The 23,123-nt window shown below is 41.2% G+C and overlaps 1 protein-coding gene across 1 annotated transcript; it reads right to left on the bottom strand.

The window, feature by feature from the left end:
- Nucleotides 1–5,811: 5,811 nt before the first annotated feature.
- Nucleotides 5,812–12,570, bottom strand: LOC103183816 (gap junction gamma-1 protein). Its single transcript, XM_007901494.2, has 2 exons — nucleotides 12,244–12,570; nucleotides 5,812–8,067 (listed from the first exon to the last, which is right to left on the bottom strand). The coding sequence occupies exon 2, from the start codon at nucleotides 8,037–8,039 to the stop codon at nucleotides 6,873–6,875; it is 1,167 nt and encodes a 388-aa protein (XP_007899685.1). The 5' UTR covers nucleotides 8,040–8,067; nucleotides 12,244–12,570; the 3' UTR covers nucleotides 5,812–6,872.
- Nucleotides 12,571–23,123: the final 10,553 nt, after the last annotated feature.

The raw sequence follows: 23,123 nt of genomic DNA, 5'->3' as shown, positions 1-23,123 counted from the left end.
TAAGATGGGGCACAATTTGGGAAAATTCTTCGTTTTAATCTCAATTTGGAAGCAGGTTTTCTGCAGCTGGTCCTTGAAAATAAAAAGTTTGTGAGGATTCGTAGGCCTAATTTGCTTCAATAGCTCCTGTGAGGTGCCCTAACATATCCAGTCGTCACAGTCTTCACATATTAACCTATCCAGTCTTCACATATTATTATATATCTTATTTATGGGTTTGAAAGAGTTTGAATGTATGAGGAAGCTAAGCTCCATTCAAAGGGGAAGACTGTACAGTAAGAGGTTGAACAAAAATGTCTGTGTCCTTTGTTCACTTTTGAGTTTCTTGTCAAACGCAAGGAATGTAGTAACTATCCTTTCTTAATGCACTTCTTCAGTAAATTTGAATGTTTCTGCACTTTACTGTCTAAGGAAACATGAATGGGTGCAACGTGCTTAACTCTTTCTAACCCAGTAGATCCTACAGACTGTCGTCCAGCATTCAATCCACCAGATAAGTAGTCATTTCTGTGGGTCTGTTTTGTCGGCAATAATTTAATACCTTTTGTTGGTTGTGGGTCTAATATTTCAGAGTTGTCCCATTGTAAGTTCTATTGTGGTTACCTTATCCAGCACCTAGGGACGTCCTCCCGACGTGAAAGGCACTATACAAATGTAATTTATTTTCTCTCCAATTTCACTTTTGTGAGGATAAGTGCATCTTTTACGAGGTGACAATGTCAATCACTTCCATGCTGACATGTTCTGCCTGGTTTGGGACATAATTTTCACGAAATTCTCTAGAACTGTTATTGCTGGATATTTCGATTAGATCACATTGAGCATTTTATTTCTGTTGACCTTCCCTGGGTTAGAAATGGACTTAGGGCAAGTTGCCAGTTTAAGTTAGAAGAAACTCAGCCTATTTAAAAGATGGTGAATTTTAGCAAACAATGTGATTGCATACAGTCCTTTATTTTGCGAATCACTTGTAAAGGATTTCAGGTGGGAATACCACTGGATTTCCTTGCGATGGTGGTAATATTCCCCAAGCAATGGAGTCTCAAATCTACTTATTATGCAACTTTCTCAAGGTTGACACAGTCAGTTTGCTAGAAAGCCACCAATATTGATTCTTTTAAAAAGGGAGCGAGTTCCTCTTTCGGTTTAATTACTTTCGCACAGCTTGCTCTTGTAAATTGTACATAGCTCATGTTGTACATAAACTTAACTCAGTACTAACTTGTATAGTGTGGACAATTCCTCTTATAATCAGTGGTATTCTGTAAATATTTCAATAACATCACTGTACGTTTTGTAAAGATTGTTTATTTGGAGGGAATGCTGGTTCAGATGGATTTGGGGCTAACAAAGAAGCATGAAGCACATTTTAGTCCGTATTCTCCATGTCCACGTCCCACGAAAATGTAGACAAACTTCCAAAATAGTCAATCTCTCTCTCAATGCTGTGTTTTTACAAGCTTTTGGCATAAATGCATTAAAACCTGAAAAATAAACACGCTATTCTATATTCTCTTTGCAGTTCAGACTGCTTCTTTTTGTTTACTTGATACACCAGCAGCGGTAGTTTCAAATGTAGCATCTAACATTTAATTGGTGGGTTACAAGATTGATTTGGGTGAAGAAAGCCCTTTGATTCATCCAATCTCATCCTCGCCCCCTATTTCAATGATGTGCTTTTGAGACATTTAAATGACGTGATAAATCAAATAGCCAAGTAACACCAAATAAGGATTTTGACAGGCATTCAGAACAGAAGACTTTGTATCTAACTGGATTTAGTGTATATTAATAGGCAATTTCACAGATTATAATTCCATAAAATCAAAATGAATACCAACACTGCTTTTCTGTTTCCTTGCCTTGACCAATTTTACTTTGCTGTGAACAGTAGAAAAAACATTGGCACAATGTGCCAAATTCCTTTGGTGTAATAATTGGCTGATGAACCGTGTCCTTCAAACCATTTCCTCTATTTCCCACAATAGCCAGAAATAACTAACATGGAGTTCCTTTGAAGCCGTTACGCAGCAAAATTTTCATGAATTATTGCGAAAGGTTTTTTTATCATCACATACGAGTTCCTGTAGTTGAATATTAAAATAGAAAACAGCATGGAACGTTCCTGTGGAATTTTGCCTGGAAATAAAACACATGTAACCTGTACAAAAACATTCAGGTAATAGATTACTTACACACAAACACTGTTCCAGCAGGTTACAGTAAAAAAAATACTGGACACTGACTGAATTTGACAAGAGAAGGGATTTGTCCCTCAAATAAAATCGGCTGTTTGTGGAACATTGCTGTGTGCAAATTGGCTTCTGGGTTCACCTATAAAATACACAATTACAGTGCACCAATTTACAGCATATCTTGTGAAGCGCTTTGAAATGTCTCGGTGACACAAGGTGCTATATCAAATGCAAAGATTATTTTAAGTGATTTAGTGTGTGATTGCCTGGAATAGGGACTTGACCCGGATTTAGACAGTCGCGAAACAACAAATTGCATTTATATACCCCCTTTCACAACGTGAGGACATCAAAGGCAGTTGAGGGTTTGTACCCGAGCTGGGTGGAGGGCAAGGGGAATGGAAGTGGAATGATGACCAAAGGCATGACCAAAGAGGATGGCAGGGTGGGCAAGTCCATGGGGCAGGCCAGTGCCCTCAGTTCCTCAATAGGCACAGGTTGGTAAATTTTTAGTAGGTCACAGCGGAAGGGAGGAGCAAGACTGCAGAAGGCTTTAAAGTGAGATAGGTTAGTCTTATCCTACTGCTGCAGTGTTGTTGCAATTACAAAATATCTATCAACCTGTATTTTCCACCAAACTGGATAACAATCAGAAAGCAGGAAGTACAGGCAATTTTGCTTCCCTTTTCACAAAGTAGAAACAATGAGTCAACTGAAGTTCCCTTCCCTGAACTGAGATCAAATACTTGGAAGACAATGGATCTTGGACCCTTCTACCCTGTGACTCATTGTTAAGAACTACGCAGTGCGTGCACAGAATACCAATAGCACACACGCCACATACATATAGCTAAAGTATATTACATTGCCCAAAATGTACATTTATATAGAGACTTCAACATCTCTCAAAATGCTTCACACAATAGTCTGTGCACCTAAGAGAAAGGTGGTCATAGCATTCTCGAAGAGATAGGTCTAAAGGCAGGTTTTGAAGGTGGAGAGAGGGATGGAGTTCAGAAAGTGGGATCAGAGTGGCTGAAGTTATACCATCATTGACGCCAAATGTACAGCCCCAAGTGCTGAGACCAGACAATGCAGAAGAGATAGGGATTATAATCTGCAATCATTGTACATTACTGCAGTCTTTACCCACTCCATCTGACCATGACTTGTCTTCATAATTATCCTTTTATTCTCCATTGGACCAGCTTGGTTTTATATTTTAGAAGCCACATGTCTGATTGTACTAGTGACTATTAAAGTATTCCCCAAGGCCTAACCAAATCAAAATATTTGTTTCAATCTGAGTTTAGACAGTGAAGTGGGAACTACTCGCTGTGGAGTACTTTCATAAAATATTTCGCCATAAATGGTAAAGCAAAGTCTAGTCTTCAGACATAGTCATAACAATAAAGATGGGAAACTAAAATGGGCACCGGAAAAATTCTGATTACAAGAAACATTCTAAGATCTAGTTAACGCTCAAAGAAACATCACTTGAATACACATCAATAACATTCCTTGATAACTGAAGAATCACAGTAAATTATTCAGGGAATATAGAGACAGAGTAATTGCCACTGTAGACAAACAAAGTCCTTCAAAAACATTGAATCTATTTTCACCTCCAAATGGGTAGAGTATATGACTCAAATTACACACTTAAATTATTTAAATGAATTAAAAGTAAGCTTTAACCCCCAGCAGTTTAGTAATGTAAATCTATGCAACTAAAATCTGTTCTAGTCCAAAAACATAAGGTTGTCTGTCTTAAGCTATCAAAATAACCTAAACCATCAATAATATTGTAACAATAGAAGTTTACATTTATATGGTGCATTTTGCATTAGGAGGACATCCAAAGCGGCGTTTGATAGTCCTGCTTAGCACCTGAGCTTGGGGTGGCCGCCAAGGGTCAATAGTGACTAAATGCGCAATCAAATAGGAGCAACAACAAAATTACATTTTGTATAGCGCCTTTCGGTCTTGAGATGCACCTTGAATGAGGTGAGGGAGAGGGACAAGTCGGAGGGACAGCTGCATTGTTAGAGATGCTGTCATATAATTGAGATGTTAACCCAAAGTCTTGCCTACACAGGTAGATATTAAAGAACCCATGGCATTCAAAAAAGAGAATGTGTCCTAGCCAATAATCCCCCAAATAAATGGTCATTTACATAATGGTTATTTGCGGGATAATACTGTGTATAAATTGACTGCCTTATTTGCCTACAATTTGCTGTAAAGCTCTTTAAGGCATTGACAACATATGACATTGTATTCAATAAAAAAAATTCTTACTGTGTTTGACTCGTATTGGCTATTGAAAAATGGGGCATAGAAACGTAATGGATTCAGAATCCTCAATGTGAGTGCTGGGAAGAGGGTGCATTAAAAAAATACCTTTTGAGATTTACTCACTTTACTACAATAAAAGGAAGCAACAGACATCATAGAAAAAAAAATCTATTTGTAGCAAATGCTTTTTTTCTAAACATGCACAAAAACAGTTAAGTCTTCAATACAAAAAAGATATTTCCAACCTTCAGACGTTTTTTTAAGCACTCATCCTACCATACAAATTAAGTACAATTTGCATAGAGGATGCAACGACAGGCATAACTGCAAAGTACAATGTATAAAGTACAATGTACAATGTCATTGTTTATTTACTATATACACATGTTCATAAACATTTTCAGCTGGAAAAAAAATACATCTTTTATGAAGTTTGGAATGTAGCATAATGTCCCTTTCAACAGGTTTAAAAAAAAGAAAGGCACTGAGTGTTTGTTTTATACTGTACTGCAAAGATTCACAAGGCAGCTTACTAGTGCTCACCAAGGTGAGAGAAATTCTTCATTTGGCACTCTCCTCAACTTGCTAAACAAGTACTATATAAATCAATTAAAAAAAACAAGTATGCAAAAGTGGCATATGATATACAGACTTGATATTTGTAAAAATATAACTTCACATTTGTGTTTATTGGTGGCTAACGAAACAGACAGTGGAAAGAACGCAGTGCATCTCATAAATTTCTATATTATGTCATGCCACTTGTGACCATCAAGAGACGTGATAAACCTCAATAAGTTGATAGCCAGCACTCATGCTCAGGATGTTCTGAGGAATAAACAAACCACTTCCTCAACCTACAGGGCAGGATTTATTTTGGACAATAAACTCATTCCTTTCAAAATTTGAAGCTGGAACAAACTTTTGCAATGGTTTTATAGCATTTACTTTCAATGCAATTCAACTGAAACTTACTTGTAACTGAATCGAACACTGGCGATTTCATTTAACGCAAAAAAAACAAAGTAAATTTGGCCCCAAGTCGTTTTTTGAACAAAAGAACCTTAATTTGTTGGTGGTTAACCTCAAATTGGATTATAAACCGAAAAACACCACCAAAAATGACCTATAGAGACTTTACAACACAAATTTCCTTTTTCCTATTTAGACTATTGTAAAAGTTATTACACTACCTTATTCATAATTTCAAACTATTTAAAAAAACATGCCTTTAGAAAGGTTTATTCATTTAATGAACAAAAAAAATAAAAAAACGTTTAGTTTTTGAAAGACAAGGAAGCTCAATATGATATCAGACAGTATTGCTTTGAAGTTTTCAGTAGGACGAAGGGTATATAAAATAAGAGGCTCTATAAATATCTTCCTTCAAGAAACCTTTCTACCTAAGGCACCATGTTAATCCCAACGTTAGTTTTAATATAACAGAATTATTCAAATGGTTTGACAGTTCTACAGCAAGGTTTACACTTTTGATTTAATTTCACTGTATTTTCCACCAAGAAAACTATTTTAATGTAAACTCTTGTTGGGGCCTTTATCTCATACCAATTTTCTATCAATAATTGTAGACCATGGCCTCATTGTCACACCACAACGTGTTCCTTATCACACCACAATGTGTTCAAATAAATACATGGATAGGGCCTTCATGATCGCAAGTAAATGCAAAAAAGAAAGCTCTTTACGCTAACGCATTACATACCAACAAAGGATCAAAAAGCAGATTCATTTTTCGTTAATTTTTTTATACCAAGGATGATCTGCTAATATCACAATCTCTCTCAATCCTGGGAATGAGGGAGAAAGAGAAGGGATCCACTATTCTCCAGATGTTGAAAAATCTGGCCGACCATTTTAAAATCACCATTTGTGCTGATTAACTTCCACATAGCTGTTGTATGCGTAACTCACTTTGGAAGTAGTCTATTTACATTTTGCAGGACCTAATCTTTTTTTTTCAAATCTGACCCCTACACAAAATTATTAATTCCACGGCTCTGCAACACAAATTACAGTTGAGGCTGGCCCACTTACCTGTATTCTGTCTCATTCCTATCCTGGAAAAGGCACCTTTTTGTTTATGCAGCAAGTATGGCTAACAAACTGGTCTACATGGTAACCAGAAGGAAAAGGACTTATATATGCACCTTTCTAGTTAACTCAATTGTTACACTGAGCAGATTTCTGGAAATAAAACTAGGTCAACAATCTTCAATGCACATCTCCATAGAATAACAAACAAAATACAGTTTTGCAAAAGAAAATGCCTTTTGATCTGGAACAACTGTCTGCATTTGTAAAGTTATCCTCTGCAAAGGAGTGTATGCAGTTGAAACCAGTTTGTCAACAAGGCTAACATTAAATCCACACTGTAGTTTTCCCATCTCCAGATTTGCTACTATTGCTACTTTTGTTTGATCCTCCTTTTTTGTCTTTGGAGTGGTTACAAGCACTGGTCCGACTGTTATAGATCTGAAAAGCCATGTCCAAACGTTCCTGGGCCAATTTCAGCTGCTTCTGCACATTTTCCAGGCTCACCGGCAGATTTTCATCATTGCTACCACCATACTGCTGTTCTTGAGCAATATTTGCTTTGTTTTGCTTGTAAGCCATTTTAGCATTGGAAATTTCTGTGTATGGAATCTGATCTGATTTGACTGCGATATTGTAACCTGGTGGGGCTGAAGGAGTGTTCCACGTGTACGGGTAGTTATAAGAACATTCTGCAACAGATTGTTGTTTGACTTGGATTATATCCCTTATGGTTCCAAATCCCAAATGAATCATTTCCCAGACATTGATGAACAAACATAGGCAGCTGACACCATACATTATTAAAAGAAAGATAGTTTTTTCTGTTGGTCTTGACACAAAACAGTCTACGTGGTGAGGGCATGGCTTCCTCTCGCATTCGTATTTTGGACTCACTTCAAAGCCATATAGAATATATTGGCCCATAAGAAAACACAACTCAAAGACAGTCCTTGCAAGCAATTGAAAAACATAAATTTTCAGCAAACCATCCCTTTTAATTCGACATCTACCATCATGCTTATGCATTTTCTTCTGGTCTTTATTCTCTTTTTCATTATCTATCTCTATTTCTGGATATAATATGGGATCTTCAATGGCATCTTCTTCTGCTTCCTCCAAAGCACGGTGCTGTTTCCACCGCACAGCATAAACAGGCTTCTTTTTCTTCCGCTCTTCATCTTCTTCTGTTTTAGCAATTTTGTGGATAGCGTAACCCAGATACATTACAGATGGAGTTGTGATTAGTATTATCTGGAAAACCCAGAATCGAACATGAGATAGGGGAGCAAAGGCATCATAACAGACATTTTCACAACCTGGTTGTGCTGTATTGCAAACAAACTTTGCCTGTTCATCGTAGTAGATGGATTCTCCTCCAACTACAGTGAGCACAATGCGGAAAACAATGAGAACAGTCAGCCACAGCTTGCCGACAAACGTGGAATGATTATGAATTTCTTCCAGCAAACGGGTTAGAAAACTCCAGCTCATGTTGTTCAATAAGCTTTTGTCTCAGGTCCTGGAACAAAAGAGATATTTTCCATTAGATCAGTTGCTAGCACTCTCCCTTCTGAGTCAGAGGAAGTAGTTCAAGCCCCATGTCAGGACTTTGAACTTATGCAGTCCAGACTACCATTCCAATGTAGTGCTGGGAGGAAAGGGGCTGCAATGTTTACTGGCTGAGGGTGAGCTTCTGCTGTGGGCGCTCGGCCTCTCATCGCTGAACGATGCATGCAAGTTTGTTCCGATAATGTATCCGATATTTTACTTCCTGGCATACTTTTATAGCATAAAGTGATGATATAAATGGGGGGGGGTCCTTATTCACATTTTACTTGGGAAGCGGCCAGCATGAGGATATAAGCCATGTGTTGATATAAGCCAGTCTTATAATAATAATCCTTGCATTATCATCCGAAGTTCACTGTAAATATTACAGTCAATTAGGTTACAAAAAGGTAAACATAAAAAGTATAAAATTAAAGCCAACAGACAAATGCAACACATCAGAAACTTCTCAATGTTAACTTCAGGATTAGAATCCAGTCCTTTCCATTTCTAGTGCAATAGCCTACTTCAGGAATTGCTAAGCATGTCCTCTCCATTGCAAACAAACACACATTGAATTGAGACAGCAGGCAACTGCGGTCTGACCTACAGTTTATTTTTTTCCAGCTGGACACAATGTCATGCCTTTTCACATGGAAATTGTATTTATCCCAAACAAAGGGCCTGGGATAGTTCATTCATTCATATAATTTCCAGCTGTTCTTGGGAGGCCAGGGGGTGGAGAAGAGAAGGGTCACGATACAAGACAATACTTGCATGCACAGAGAACCATATGTATGCTTCATTATCACTCTTCTTTCATGTACAGAAGATTGGTCAAGGGATTTGGAGACAAAAATTCCATTACTACAGTAGTCTGAGAGGAAGTGGAGATGGGAGGGGCTGGTTGAGGGAAGAGAGCTAGAAATGTCAGAAGTTAATAATGTAAGTCTGATGGGCAATGAGCACAGTACTCTCTTGTAGCTGTTTTAGTTAAAAATACTTTCGACAATGTCGTCTCATCATCAAACTGTATGGACGCACTCCAATTTGCGGAGTAGAACCTCTGTGTCGTGTTCGACTACAGACTGCCTTTCAAACCCCACGTCCATGCTCTTACTCGCGCTCTCATCTCAAACATTGCCTCTACCATTATCGAGCTTCCAAGATCCTCATCTATGCCTTTACCATGCCCAAAACTCAATGGGTAGCGATGCATGCCAGAACTATTGGTAGGAAGATGATGGCAATGCTCACGCATTTCATGTTGAGCTGTGCTGCTCACCAAGAAGTTTTTGGCACCTACTATCTGCATAGTGTGGGCTCAAAATTACACTTGTCAGATATCAAATGACTAACGAGTGGCTATCCGGTGGTGGTGGGGGGTCCGAGAATAAATCAAAAGCAAATAGTACAATTGTTGTAGGGTGTTTCACAGTTAGTACAGCTGCATCACCGTGGAAAGTAACGATTAGCTTATAAAATACTAATCTATTCCTGAATGATTAGCTGCTCTCACATATTAGCACTAAAAAGACAGTCTTAGACCCGTCTCAGGATATGAGAATGTCTAGAATGCCATCACTGACACTGTTAACCGACTTTGGGCTTTAACAAACTGTAACAAAGATCCATGGTGTTACTAATGACAGCAGAACAATCAGTTCCCATATTACATCAAGCATATTAATCAAATTATAGGCATTGCATTCACAAGAAATAGACTTTTCTCATTGAATGCAAATTGGAATTTGGGGTATCTTAGAAACATGTGCAATAAAATAAATTTAATTTTCTATGACTCAAGCAATCTACCATGGTTCTTGCTTAAGAAAAATCAGTTAAAGAACTGTTAAGACAATTACCATTTTTAATTGTATTTTTCATGTTTCAAAGGACTTTTGGGGAGACTGGGGGGAGAAAAAGCAGGAATTGTTAGAGCATGATCAAAGAGAAAAACTGAGAGGTAGGAGACAAGAGGGACAATAGCATGGAATTCCAGGCAGCCAAATCGACCTCAGTGAGCGGCTGCATATGAAGTTTGAAGCAAGGCATCGAGAGTAAGCACCTTTCCAGGTCAATGTTTTCAATGCCTGAAGTGAGAAACCACCACCAACAACAACTCGCATTTATATAGAGCCTTCCACACGGTGTAGGGTCCCAGCGAGTCAGGGGGAGAGGGAGGTGGGGAGAAAGCAGTTGTGAGTCAAGCAGGAGTGCCTCAGACTTGTTGATATCAACCTATCTTAAGGAGCAAGACAGAAGATACATTTTAAGAAATGTTCTCCAGCTATCTGATTCAGAAATACAAATAAATAGATTTTCCTTTTTCTAAATAGTTTGAATTTACATGTTCCACCGGAAGTGCGCAAACAGATAGTTAAATATACTCGGATATCTAGTGCCAAGTGGGAATCTTCTAGGGAAGGCACTATCAGAATGCCAATTTCAAAAGTCAGTGATAATCCCCAAACCACCAATCTGGAATCTGACGCGAGTGGGGAAGGTATTACTCATAGCAAATTAGAATACTTGTGAACACAAATATAAGTTTAGAAACATTGATAATAATAATAATCCTTGCATTTGATATAGCGCTTTTCACGTCGGGAGGACGTCCCAAAGCGCTTCACAGAACACACTGTAAAGTGAATTGACTGTATATTTGTGGGCGAACGCGGCAGCCAATGGCGCACAGCAATGTCCCACAAACAGTCGTGGATTGAAAATGACCAATTTATTATTGTTTTTGGTTTTGGAGGGATTATTATTAGGCTCTGTGTGGAGTAAGGAAACTTGCCCAAGGTTTCGCCCTCTGCCTGGAACTGAACTCAGGTCTCTCACTTGCAAACTGAGCTACAGGACTCCACAAATGATGGCCATCATGACAACCTCTTACTTTAATTCAAAAAGCCTGCGCATCATACCAGTGACTCCTATGCCTAGACCTAAAAGACTAATAGTAGGAGACACCGGTATGATGCGTAGACTTCTCTCAAGACAGCATTACCACTTGTACACAAGTTTAAATAACTTGGGAGGGGAAGGGGAGAAAACAAGAGAGAATGACCGGATATTAAACCTGTGAAATATCTGTGGCTTAAATCTTTCGGCTCACTGGGACAGCGAAGCAGCGCGTTTCTTCGTCCACACTCACCCATTACAATCAGAAGACAGACGATCACAACAATGGGAACTTAACCCAATTTAAACATGGTCCGAGAGCGGGACTAAAGGATGGTTCGCGCCCCACAAAACGCACAGTCTCGGCCAAGACCGTCCACTTTACAGTACGGTATGGTATTATCCTGTGAAGCACTTTGAGGCGTTTCAACGACTTGATAAGTAAGGCACTACATCAAATGCAAGGATTATTATTATTATTATTATTACAATCATTACATTGTTTTTAACTTCCTCCCTCCCGCAGCCTTTCCTTTCAAACTTGGGCGCAAATTTCCTTCTCTCTTTCTTCGCCCTCCAGCTCCAGAAACTGTCTTGTTTTAACAGATAAGGATTTCTTTCAATACGTATTTATTACACACACACACACATATATAATATATATTTAAGCTCATTATTTTAACGCTCAACTCGGCGCAAATTCCCCTTCTCTCTTTTTCTTTCTCCTCTCCAGAGACTGTCAAGTTTTAAACAGATCAGGATATTTTTAAGTACATACAATACATATACTTATTGTATACATATATTATATATAATGATCATTGTTTTAACACTTAACTAATAGGGCACAAATTCCTCTTTCTTTCTTTCTTTCTTTCTTTCTCCCTCCTCCTCTCCAGAAACTTTCTAGGGTTCCCCCCCCCCTCAAAAAAACAGATTAGGATTTCTTTGAAAATAAATTAATGAACGGTTATTATTATTATTTATTTGAGCTCATTCTTATTTCAACGCCAACTCTTTCCCTCTCTCTCTCTCTCCCTGTGTCTAGAATTCGTCTCCACAGATTTTTTTTTCGGAAACCACCAAATTTCCTCTCTCTCTCTCTCTCTCTCTTTTCTTTTCTTCTCCCTCCTCCCCTCCCCTCCCCCCTCCCCTCACACGATGTAAAAAAAAAGTCATTAAAACAACGTTTAAAAAAAAAGGGTCGCGCGGCCAAACACGGAAAAGGGGAACGAGTTCTAACCGTTATTTCTCCTCCTCTCTCCCGACGTCTTTTCCAACCGGACTCCGACACTCTTCTTTCTTTCTCTCTCTCTCTCACTCTCCTTTCTTCTTCTTTGACTACTACTACTTCTTCACATAAAGTATATATATATATATCCCTATCTATATTGTCTTAAAAAGAAAAAACCCCAAACTCTTCCCTCCTGTTGCTGGAGCCGTCAGAAAAGTCGCCCGCGAGAAGCCCGCGGTCAAACTTGTGAGGGGAATAGACCAACGGACTAACGGACGACAGCCGCTCGCGCCTCCCTCGTCAGCCCGCGGGGTTTCCCCCCCCACCCCGCGCACCCACCCGTTTGTAGCCCAAAGTCCCACCAAACCCGCCCCAAAAGTAGCCCGGTTGTCACCTATCACACCCCCCCTCCTCACTTCCCTTCAGCAGCGGCGGCACAGTAGCCCAATTTAGAAGTGACACCCCCCCCCCCCCTCCCACCGAAAAAAATCGCCCGATTGGGCGTGAAAACCCGCCCAAACTCGTCGACGTCGCCCACCACCACCACCACCACGACGACGGCGGCGGCGGCGGGTGGGTACGAACTCCAACGGCGCATGCGCGGACCCCACCACCACCACAACAACAACTTGCATTGATCAGAGCCCCCCTCCCCCCCTCCCCACCACCTTCCAGGCCGGACAGCGTCTCCGAGCGCTGACCCTGACCCGGGAGGCGGCCAAAGAGGTCAAGGTCTGAAGACGGGGAGCGAAGGGGGAGGGGCGCAAAAGGCCGGGAGGGGGATTGAGGGGGAGAGTTCCGCGGCTTTGGGGAGTAGCGGCTGAAAGCGCGGCCGGCGATGGGGGGGGCGGGGGGGGGGTCCGGGGCACCAGGAGGAGGAGCGGTGTAGGGAGAGAGAGCAGGTTGGAGGGATGCGGGGTGGGGGGTGGGGTGGAGGGGAGACCCGGGGGGGGGGGGGGGGGGGGGAGACTTGGGGGGGGGGATGAGACCCGGGGGGGGGGGAGGGGGAGGGGAGACGCGGGCAGGCGGGGGGCCAATTTCTTCTGACCCAGAAGTGAGAAGTTGTGCATTGCACCACAATTAATAATTAATAATAAATCGGTTACTTCAATCCACGACTGTTTGTGGGGACACCGCTGTGCGCTATTGGCTGCCGCGTTTCACCCACAAAATGTACAGTCAATTCACTTTACAGTACATTTTGACGTCTCAAAGAATGCAAGGATTATTATTATTAATTATTAATGTCTTGGCAATGCGCATCAACACATGGTATGATTTACTACAGCTCTTGATTTTTTTCTCAGAAGGAGAGTTCATCTCAACGATGTGTTAACAACAGCAAAATTACAATTGTAGAGCGCATTTCACGTTGGGAGGACAGTCAGGTGTCGGGGCCCAAGCACAGGGGAGGGGGAAGGGGGGGCGGTGTAGGGGTGAAGGAAGGCACAGTCGAAGGGAAGGGTCTTGAGACCGGCCCTGAAGGAGGCGAGGGAGGAAGTGAGGCGAAGGGACCGTGTGATGGAGTTCCTGAGTGTGGGGGCAGAGAGGCTGGAAGCCCGGCCACCGATGGTAGGGCGGGTCGGTAGGGAGACATGGAGCAGCCCGGAGCCCGATGACAAGAGAGAGCGGACAAGTTGGTAGGGAGTCAGCAGGTCAGTGAGGTAGGAGGGGGCGAGGCCATGGATGGCCTTAAAGGTGAGGACGAGGATCTTGAACTCGATCCTCTGGGGGATGGGGAGGCAGTGGAGTCGGGCGAGGGTGGGAGTGATGGGGTCACGGAGCCTGGTGTGTGAGAGTACACGAGCTGCAGAGTTTTGGATGATCTGCAGGTTGTGAAGGGAAGAGTTGGGAAGGCCGATGAGGAGGGAATTCCCGTAATCGAGCCTTGATGTGACGAATGCGTGGGTGAGGGTTTGGGCAGCCTGAGGGGTGAGGCAGTGGCGGAGTCTGGCAATGTTGCGGAGGTGGTGGTTGGCAGTGCCGGTCATAATAATAATAATCCTTGCATTTGATATAGCGCTTTTCACGTCGGGAGGACGTCCCAAAGCGCTTCACAGAACACACTGTAAAGTGAATTGACTGTACATTTGTGGGCGAACGCGGCAGCCAATTGCGCACAGCAATGTCCCACAAACAGTCGTAGATTGAAAATGACCAATTTATTATTGTTTTGGGTTTTGGAGGGATTATTATTAGGCTCTGTGTGGAGTAAGGAAACTTGCCCAAGGTTTCGCCCTCTGCCGGGAATTGAACTCAGGTCTCTCACTTGCAAAGCAAGTGCTCTAACCACTGAGCTACAGGACTCCACATAGCGCGGATGTGGGGGAGAAAGGACAGTTCAGGGTCAAACAAGACAACCAGGTTCCTGACTGGCTTAGTGAGGTTGAGTGTGCAGCCGTTGAGGCTGATGCTGCCAGTGCCCGAGGTGCGGAGGCGCTGGCGCGAGCCAATCAGGAGGGCTGCGGTCTTCCTGACGTTGAGTTGGAGAAAGTTGGCCCTCATCCAGGACTTGATGTTGGACAGGCAGTCGGTCAGGACGCCAGTAGTCCTGGAGTTCAGGATGGAGGTAGAGAGATAGAGTTGGGTGTCATCCGCATACATGTGGAAATTTACCCCATGTCTGCGGATGACGTCACCAAGGGGGAGCATGTAGAGGGTGAAGAGGAGGGGACTGAGGACAGAGCCTGAGGAACACCGCACAAGACTGTGCGGGGCTGGAGGAGAAGCCGTTTGCTGCAACGAAGTGGAGGCGGTGTGAAAGTAGGACCTGAACCAGTCAAGGACAGAACCTTGAAGGTTGAGGTGGGAGGAGAGGTGGTGGAGGAGGATTGAGTGGTTCTCGGTGTCAAAGGAAGCGTAAAAGTCGAGGAGGACGAGGAGACAGAGGGAGCCCTAGTCACACATGGTCAGCATGTCATTTGTGACCTTCATCACGTCAAGTTTCCTTGACTGTGCAGCACGGAAACCCGATTGGAGGGGTTCATGGAGGGAGTGAGAGGAGAGGAAAGAGCGAAGCTGGAAGGCATCAGCTCTCTCAAGGACCTTGGATAGCAAAGGGAGATTTGAGATGGGCCGGTAGCTGGATAACTGTGAAGGGTCAAGGGAAGGTTTCTTCAAGGTGGGGGTAATAATGGCTGCTTTGAGGGGGGAAAGGAACAGTGCCAGATGACAGGGCGAGGTTAATGCTGTCGACGCTATATGCTATAAAGCGCTATATCAAATGCAAGGATTATTATCATCATCATCATCATTTTAGCTTGCAACACAGATGAGAGAACTCTCCTGAGAAAAAAAAGAGGGGAAAGGGATAAAAGAGGAAAGGAGGGCATGTCAATCAATTTCATTCCTAAACATGCACGACTGATTCTACTTCACAGTGTAAGGTATTGGTAGATGCCTGGAAGCTGATTGCCTTCAAAGTCTCTCAATATGTGCTCCTCTGACTACATATGTTCACAGATGGACAGCTAAATGAAAACTGCTGCTTCATTAAGTCAGCCGGTACTAGAGTGTGATAGCCCATGGCACATGTTCCAGTCGCACTCGAGAAGGGCACCTGCAAACACGCAAACTGGTTGACCGTCAAGGGCAATTTGAGCGTGTGTCAGCTTGGCTCAGTTGGTAGCACTCTCCTGCGAGTCAGAAGTTTGTGGGTTCAAGCCCCACGTTGGGACTTGGAACTCATATAACACTCCAATGCAGAGCTGGGGGAAGTGCTGCATTATACCGGCGGTTAAGACGTTAAACTGAGGTCCCGTCAACATTGCACTGGAGTTTCAGTGCTACCAACTGAGTCAGGCTGACACTCATTTCTGGAGTAAGAACTCAGTAAATTATTAGGATACCATGAGGCCACTTACATAAAATTTGAGTGCATTTGCAAGACTTCCAGAAGTGCACATTGAGTTAGCAAAAAAACCTCAGAAAAGACTTGCCGTCTCCTTTACCTTGAAAAGCTAGCCGCTAACATCAGTCTATTTAACAAAAATGATTTCATTTTTGGTAAGGAAGATACGTCCTCCCCATTTTTTTAAAAGAAAATTCTCAACAAACCTAAAAAAATGCCAAACATCTTAAAAGTCTTCTCCTCCGCCATACTGGTGGATTCGGGCATACTAAAATAAAATCCACAAAAAAAAATCCACAGCATTCTGGATGCAAAAGCAATCACATGTCCATCTCCTAAAACCGCAATGGAACAAGATCCAAAACCCCACAGCTCGGAATAAAACCAAAAACATTTGAAGCCTTAGAAGAATTGTTCCAAGTTCTGCCCTTGGTCAGGCTGTCCCGATTTCATTATTGTCGCATTTCTGTTTATAGTGTAAACAGTTTCCATTTATTTTTACTCTAGAAGCCATTCTGATGTAAATGAAGTATCTAGGTTACCCAAGATAATGACCTAGAAACTTACCTTTAGTAATCTTTCGATTTTTCCTCTAATGGTGGACTGTATCCTTGGGACAATCCAGATCGCCTGTCAAACTAAATTCCAGACATCTTAACACATGACACTGTCCAAGATTAGCAGTGGGTTCTAAGTAGGGAAACATGTAGGTTTTTATCCACGACGTTAAAGCATTTTTAAATAAACATACGTCTACAGCAGTATAGTGTAGAAAGCTTTTAAACTGGTTCCTCACAGACAAAAAGATCCATGAACTCTTTACCAAGTATATTGTATAACTGGTCTGGTCTGGCTTGCATTTAAAGAAACAAGTGAGTCCCCCTTCTGAGATTTTGTGAACAAGAGACAGATAAACCCTGTTGTGGATGAAAAGGATCAGGAGCATTTATTTAAGTAGAGAGACCGACTTAAACACGTTTTGGTATTTTGCAATACTTATTTTGATTTAAACACGGTTTGTGATACGTAACAATTGTTTTGATTCTATTGTGCACGGAAAGCTTTGCGTCACTGTCACTGAATCCCATTGCAAACTGCTGTCTAATGCATAACTCAGAAGCTCAATACTGTGAACCTCTTTCCCCTCCTAGTTTTTGCAACCCTTCTACAGTCTAAAGGAACAAATCTTGCATTATTTTAAATTAGAATCCTTATCAAGCACTCTGAGACGCTACCCTGAGTGGAGTGCGCTATGTAAGTGCAAGTTGTTGTTGTTACATTTAGATGTGTATCAACAACAACTTGCATTTATATAACACCCTGCACACAGGGTAGCGTCCCAGAGCACTTATCAAAATGGATTCATTCATGGAACATTTGAATAAATGTTTATTCCACAATGATACTGTACATCACAAAAGTCCTCACTAACTTGCTGAGTTTGCTGAACTTTGACACAGTCGTGATTCATAATTACAATGTTGATTGTGGAATTTTGCCTAAGGATAATGAAAACCAAAATACTCTATACTGGCTCCAGAAATAAATGTTAATGAAAGGCTAAAATACAGAATGCTACTGTTAAGGATATAATCAATTCTCTCTAATTTTATACTCAGCAATAAAATGAACTTGGTGTCATTTCTGTAATTCAGGCTGAATTACTAGAACAAGTAGGAATATCATCTGCAAAATACTCTCTCATGAACACATGGAATAAAGGCTGTTCAAATCAAGAGCAGTAATCAGGCGTCACATGTGAAACCAGAAATTAAAGACGCTGACTGAACAGAGTAGAAATAAAAACTGGTAGTTTCAACGAAGGACTGTACTGTGTAACATTTCACAAGTAAGTAAAACTTTTGCAATTTCGAAATTCAAAGTGTAGTGATCTGCAGATGTTTTCACAACAACAACTTGCATTTATATAGAGCCCTATGTACATGAGGTAGCATCACAGTTCTGAAGATGTGATCAAAAAAGCAATGGTTAACAACGAGATAACAAGAAATTGTATTTATATAGCACGAAAGGCGCTATATGAATGCAATTTGTTGATGTTGCTGTCATTGCTCTACCGCCTAACTGTTTGCAAGTGAATAAAGTTTGCAAATGTCCTCGTGCTCGCTTGTTTTAGAACACTTTCTGTGCAAAACCGTTCCTGTTTCAATACTAAAATACATAACTATGTATTCAAAGGTTCATCAATTACAATCTCAGCGGCTTTTATTTAAACAATGTCAACAGTTTTGAGTTATTTTAGTCGACAATTAAAGAGGTCCAATTTTACATAATATTTCCAACGTTAATACATAACACACAATGCTGCATAATTGGTTGAGTTGGCAAGAGGCGTTTCTACACCTGAAAATTGGTGAGGCCATTTTGATAAAAAGTGATTGTGTTCTAGTTACAATTATCCAATTTGGAGGCCCAGGAAAAGAGGCAAGCATTCTCGTCCTGTCTCTCCCTGGGATTGAAGCAGACACAAGTCCAAAGTAAATCCGAGCCACTGTTTCTATAGAGTTTATACAGAGGCCTACAAATGATTTGTGTTGTTAGATGCACCGGTAATAGGAGCTTCACCTCTGAGAGACAAGTGGGTGGACGAATAACTCGGTTCCCAAACCAGAAGACACTGTGCTGATTGCAGCTGTGTTTCACTCCAAGCTTGTGTGATTTGCTAACAAATTCGATACTGAAATCATGATTGCAAAGACCATTTTGCAGTCAGTATGTTCAGTAAGTAAATGTTCTTATAAGAAACAATATCTCAGGATACAATTTCTAGTTTGAGACACAACATCTCATGCGAATGCCAGGATGGTGGAAGGCGAACTGGATGGATCTTGGTCTTCTTTCACCCAGCAAATTCTTATGTTTGTTTGATTTTCCTGTATTTTTTGTTTGCTTTTCTCCACTAAGAAGATGTGCAGTTGTTGCGACTGGCAATATTTCTTCCTGTGGTGAGTAGATGTCTGCCAAACACGTTTTTCTGATTTTCATTTCGCTGCTGAAGAACATTGCCAAGAAGCAAAGAAACTAAGAGGTAACAAAAATAGTCCTGTAGCTCAGTGGTTAGAGCACTCGCCTCGCAAGTGAGAGGACCTGGGTTCAATTTCTGGCAGGGAGAAACGGTGGGCAAGTTTCCTTCCTTGCCTCTGTTTACAACAACAACAACAAGATTCCATTTATAGAGCGCCTTTCACGTCAGGAGGACGTCCCAAGGCGCTGCACAGTTGGGTCATGACCCGAGCAGGGGGGAAATGGTCAGGGTGAGGGGAGGGAAGGGAGGGAGAGAGGAGGGGGGAAATGGTCAGGGTGAGGGGAGGGAAGGGAGGGAGCGAGGAGGAGGAGGAAGAGAGTCGAGAGGGGAGCTGAAGGCACGGTCAAAGAGTTTACCTAGCAGTAAGTAGGAACCTGGTTGTTAGTCGATTGGCGGATTGCTTTTCCGGGTGTAATAATTCCTTCAAAATAAATAAAAATCCATGACTGGTGTGTACAATTGGCTGCTGCGTTTCACCCACAAAATATAACATCAATTCACTTTACAGTATATTCTGTGAAGCGCTTTGAGACGTCTCAATGTGATAAAGTGCTGTATCAAATGCAAGGATTATTATTACTGAGACTGTAATCTAGATCTTTTATCAATCTACCCAATACATTTCCATACTGATAGCTCATAGGGATACTACCATCAAGAACATATTGCTTTGTTTTATGTATATTAATCTCAGTTAACAAGAGGACATTGCAATTGTTATGAAACTATTGGCGAACTGTTTCGGAGAGAGTGGCAGTTCAGATTCCAACATGGAGCTGCAGTGCCTCCAGTGTGTGTGTTTTTGCAGTTAATATCATGCTCACCGCAAGTTGGTGTTTGTCATACCCGGAGAATGAGATAGCTTTCCACTTTTGTTACTCGGTGCGGTTTATCACGCACTACCGACAGCTAAAAAGAGAAAACCTCTCATTAGGTGCTTATGATAAGATAAAAAACGGCTAAAAGATTGCTATTCTTAGTGAATAGCTTAAAATAGATCCAGTTTCAGCATTACGCATTATCAAGGTGTACACTGCAGAAGACAGAAGAAGAATCTCCCACTAATATATCACATCTCACCTATTAATGAGCTGCAGAGATTGCAAGTCCTTTCCCCCAAAAGGGCACTTTCTCATTAAACATAAACAATTTTCTGAAGTTCCAAACATTTTTTCCCCAAGGACTTATCTCTGTTCCAGGCATTCCTGACAGGATTGCAGCCACTTCTGTTTGCAGATGATATTGTGCTGCTGGTGGAATCACTTGGGTTGTGTGATCTTGTGACTGCAGTAGTACAGATTTTTGTTTAAGCAAATGTCAGGCAAAAGATAAACATATACGGTGCTGAGTAATACGTAATAACTCACAAATGCTACAGATGTGAGTGAATTATATAGAACACCTTGCAATTAAAAAAAGCACAATAACGTTCCACTACCGGTGCCATATTATTCTAGATAATAGACACACGTCGCTCTATGTAGAAGTCAAGTTATTCAAATTAATTAGTCGTAGAATTGCATTGAACTGTGTTTATCCGTAAACACTGACAGTAGCGAGTTCCCGCAGTAATAAAGCTTTGGTAACTATTTCTGCTGGGAATTCTGTTTTCAACCGTCAGTGCTCAGAAGGAGACTCAAGATTTGTGAGGCACGACAGAATTGTTATTTTAAAGGCTGTCACAGTATGTGAAAGCAACAGTAGCCTATTGCATAACAAATACATATTTGGTTGTGCAATCATCATTCTTGCTGCTTTCTTTGCCAATTAAGAAACAGCTCAGTCCCAGATGGAATTGCTAGTGAATTATGCTAAAAATACTCCCAAACATTAAACTTTCCATCGACCATCGTCATAAGTTAATGAAACATTTGAGCCGTGTTTGTCTTGATCCTGACATAAAATTAATTGAGATATGCACATGGTTATAAAATGATAAGATTTGCAATATGGGGCTCTGCGTAATGCCTCATGGATTTTGGCGTTTTGTGGGAGTAACCTTGAGCAATTTCCCATGGAAATGGTTCCCAAGTCACAGAAAAAATATACTTTCATGCAGTGTTAATCTACAGCTGAGAAAATAATCCTTCCAAACACTGTGTTCTGGCAAACAAAACGAAAAATATGAAGAGGATTCACCAGAGAATTAAATGTGAACTTGACAAAATTAATTACTGTTTATTTTCATTTCAGTTTTTTTAAAAAAAAAGAGTTATTTGTGTCCAGAAGCCGGAATTCAGACCGAGCCAGATCGCGTTCGACATCAACAATTTTGTTTCCATGTTTTCTTTCATTAAGTTAATGTCTACAATGGTTTGAATTAAGTTCTATAAAATTGAAAGCTAGACTGAAACTAATCACAGAACAAACACAATTCCACAAATAAAATATTCTGATGTAATTGATGAAAGCATTTTCAGAACAGATCATAGAAAGAAACATCAGTTTACTTGAGGAGGTTACAGACTTGGTGAATAGGAATGAGAATATGATTATTTAACTGGACCAGAAATACAATTTGATACAATTACACATTTTCTAATTATTCTTTAAATTAGTGCCAACGTAATTAGTGTTGGCATTAACAATCACAGTGCAATTAGCACTGTTTAATTTTGGGGGGGTTTTACTAAATGATCCCAGACTGAATTGGTAGAAGAAAGGCGAAATTCAGACTCTTCCGAGCTCAGAATATTTTATCCAAAATCTTGGCCTCTGTGAAGATCGATTGCAGCTGGACACGTTTTTGGACAGTCATCGTGTATTAAACGCCCATCTATTGTGCAAACAGCAATGAACCAGCAAATACAGTAGTTCTGAGAATGTGGTTCCAGCAGCTATTGCAGCACCTCAGTGTGCAGAATGGTTTGTGCCAAGTGTACTGTATAACAGTATACATGGTCTTTAAGCGCTCTGAGACGCTATCCTGCGAGGAGGGCGCTATACAATTGCAAGTTGCTGTTGTTATAACTTGTGTTGAAGAATGCAGTCTACGACAGCTGAGTTCAGAATCTGTAGCACTGAGTCATGAACACGACTGATTACTCACAGGACGACTAGGTTTTACGGTCAGTGTACTACCCTTCCCGACCAATTGGTTCTAGCAACAACAATTTGCATTTATATAGCACTCTTCACGCAGGGTAGCGTCCCAGAGCACTTAAAGCAATGCCTATCCCCCACTTCTATCTGGCATCTGTTGTAAGGAACAGTTTTTTCAGTCGCTAATTACCCTCCAGATAAAATATTTCCCAGTCTACATCCTGAAATTAACCTTTGCAACTCCAAACTCATTTCCTCTTGTTCTGCTGCCTTGGGCATCTTAAAGTTTTTGAATTCTTTAAAAAAAATGTATACATATAAGGTAACCTCTGAGATGTTGCTTTTCAAGACTGAAGAGCTTTATCTTGTCTAATAGTTGCTCATAGGTTCATAGCTCATTCCACTAATATTGGGGATCTGCTTCATTGCTTCATCATCTACCCAGTTTCTCGGACTTGGGCTGCCTGCCCACCCCACCAGATGTTACAGTGACCAGAACTGTAAACAGGGACTTGACATGCAGCTTGACCACAACGTTCAATGGCTTGAGTGCAACACCTGCTATCAACTAACTTGGCAAGATAGCCCACTACCCTGTTAACCCCATTTATTGCTGCCCCTCACTGTTTTGTCATGGCGAGTGATGAATCATCTAACATCCCTAGGACTCTTTCAGCCGTGAACAAGTTCTAGCCCCTCCAGGGAGCACACGTGTTTCCTATTTTTATTTCCTGTAATGATTCTCAAACCACCACACTGGTGTATTATGTAACTCCTTCAATCTCAGCTCCCAATACTCCAGACCCGTTACCTGCCCAGAATCCTTTATACTTCCTACTTGTTTCTCCTTGAAACTAACAGGAAGTATAAAGTAGTCGATCCATCAATCGACTGCTGTTTACTTCTTAAAGGGGATATCCTTTACTTCTCTCCTCCAGTCTTTTTTTCCCA

Source organism: Callorhinchus milii, unplaced genomic scaffold (genome assembly GCF_018977255.1).
Source record: "Callorhinchus milii isolate IMCB2004 unplaced genomic scaffold, IMCB_Cmil_1.0 Scaffold23, whole genome shotgun sequence".
NCBI lineage: Eukaryota > Metazoa > Chordata > Chondrichthyes > Chimaeriformes > Callorhinchidae > Callorhinchus > Callorhinchus milii.
Note: the sequence above shows the minus strand (reverse complement) of the source record. Positions and strands in the feature narration are given on the sequence as shown.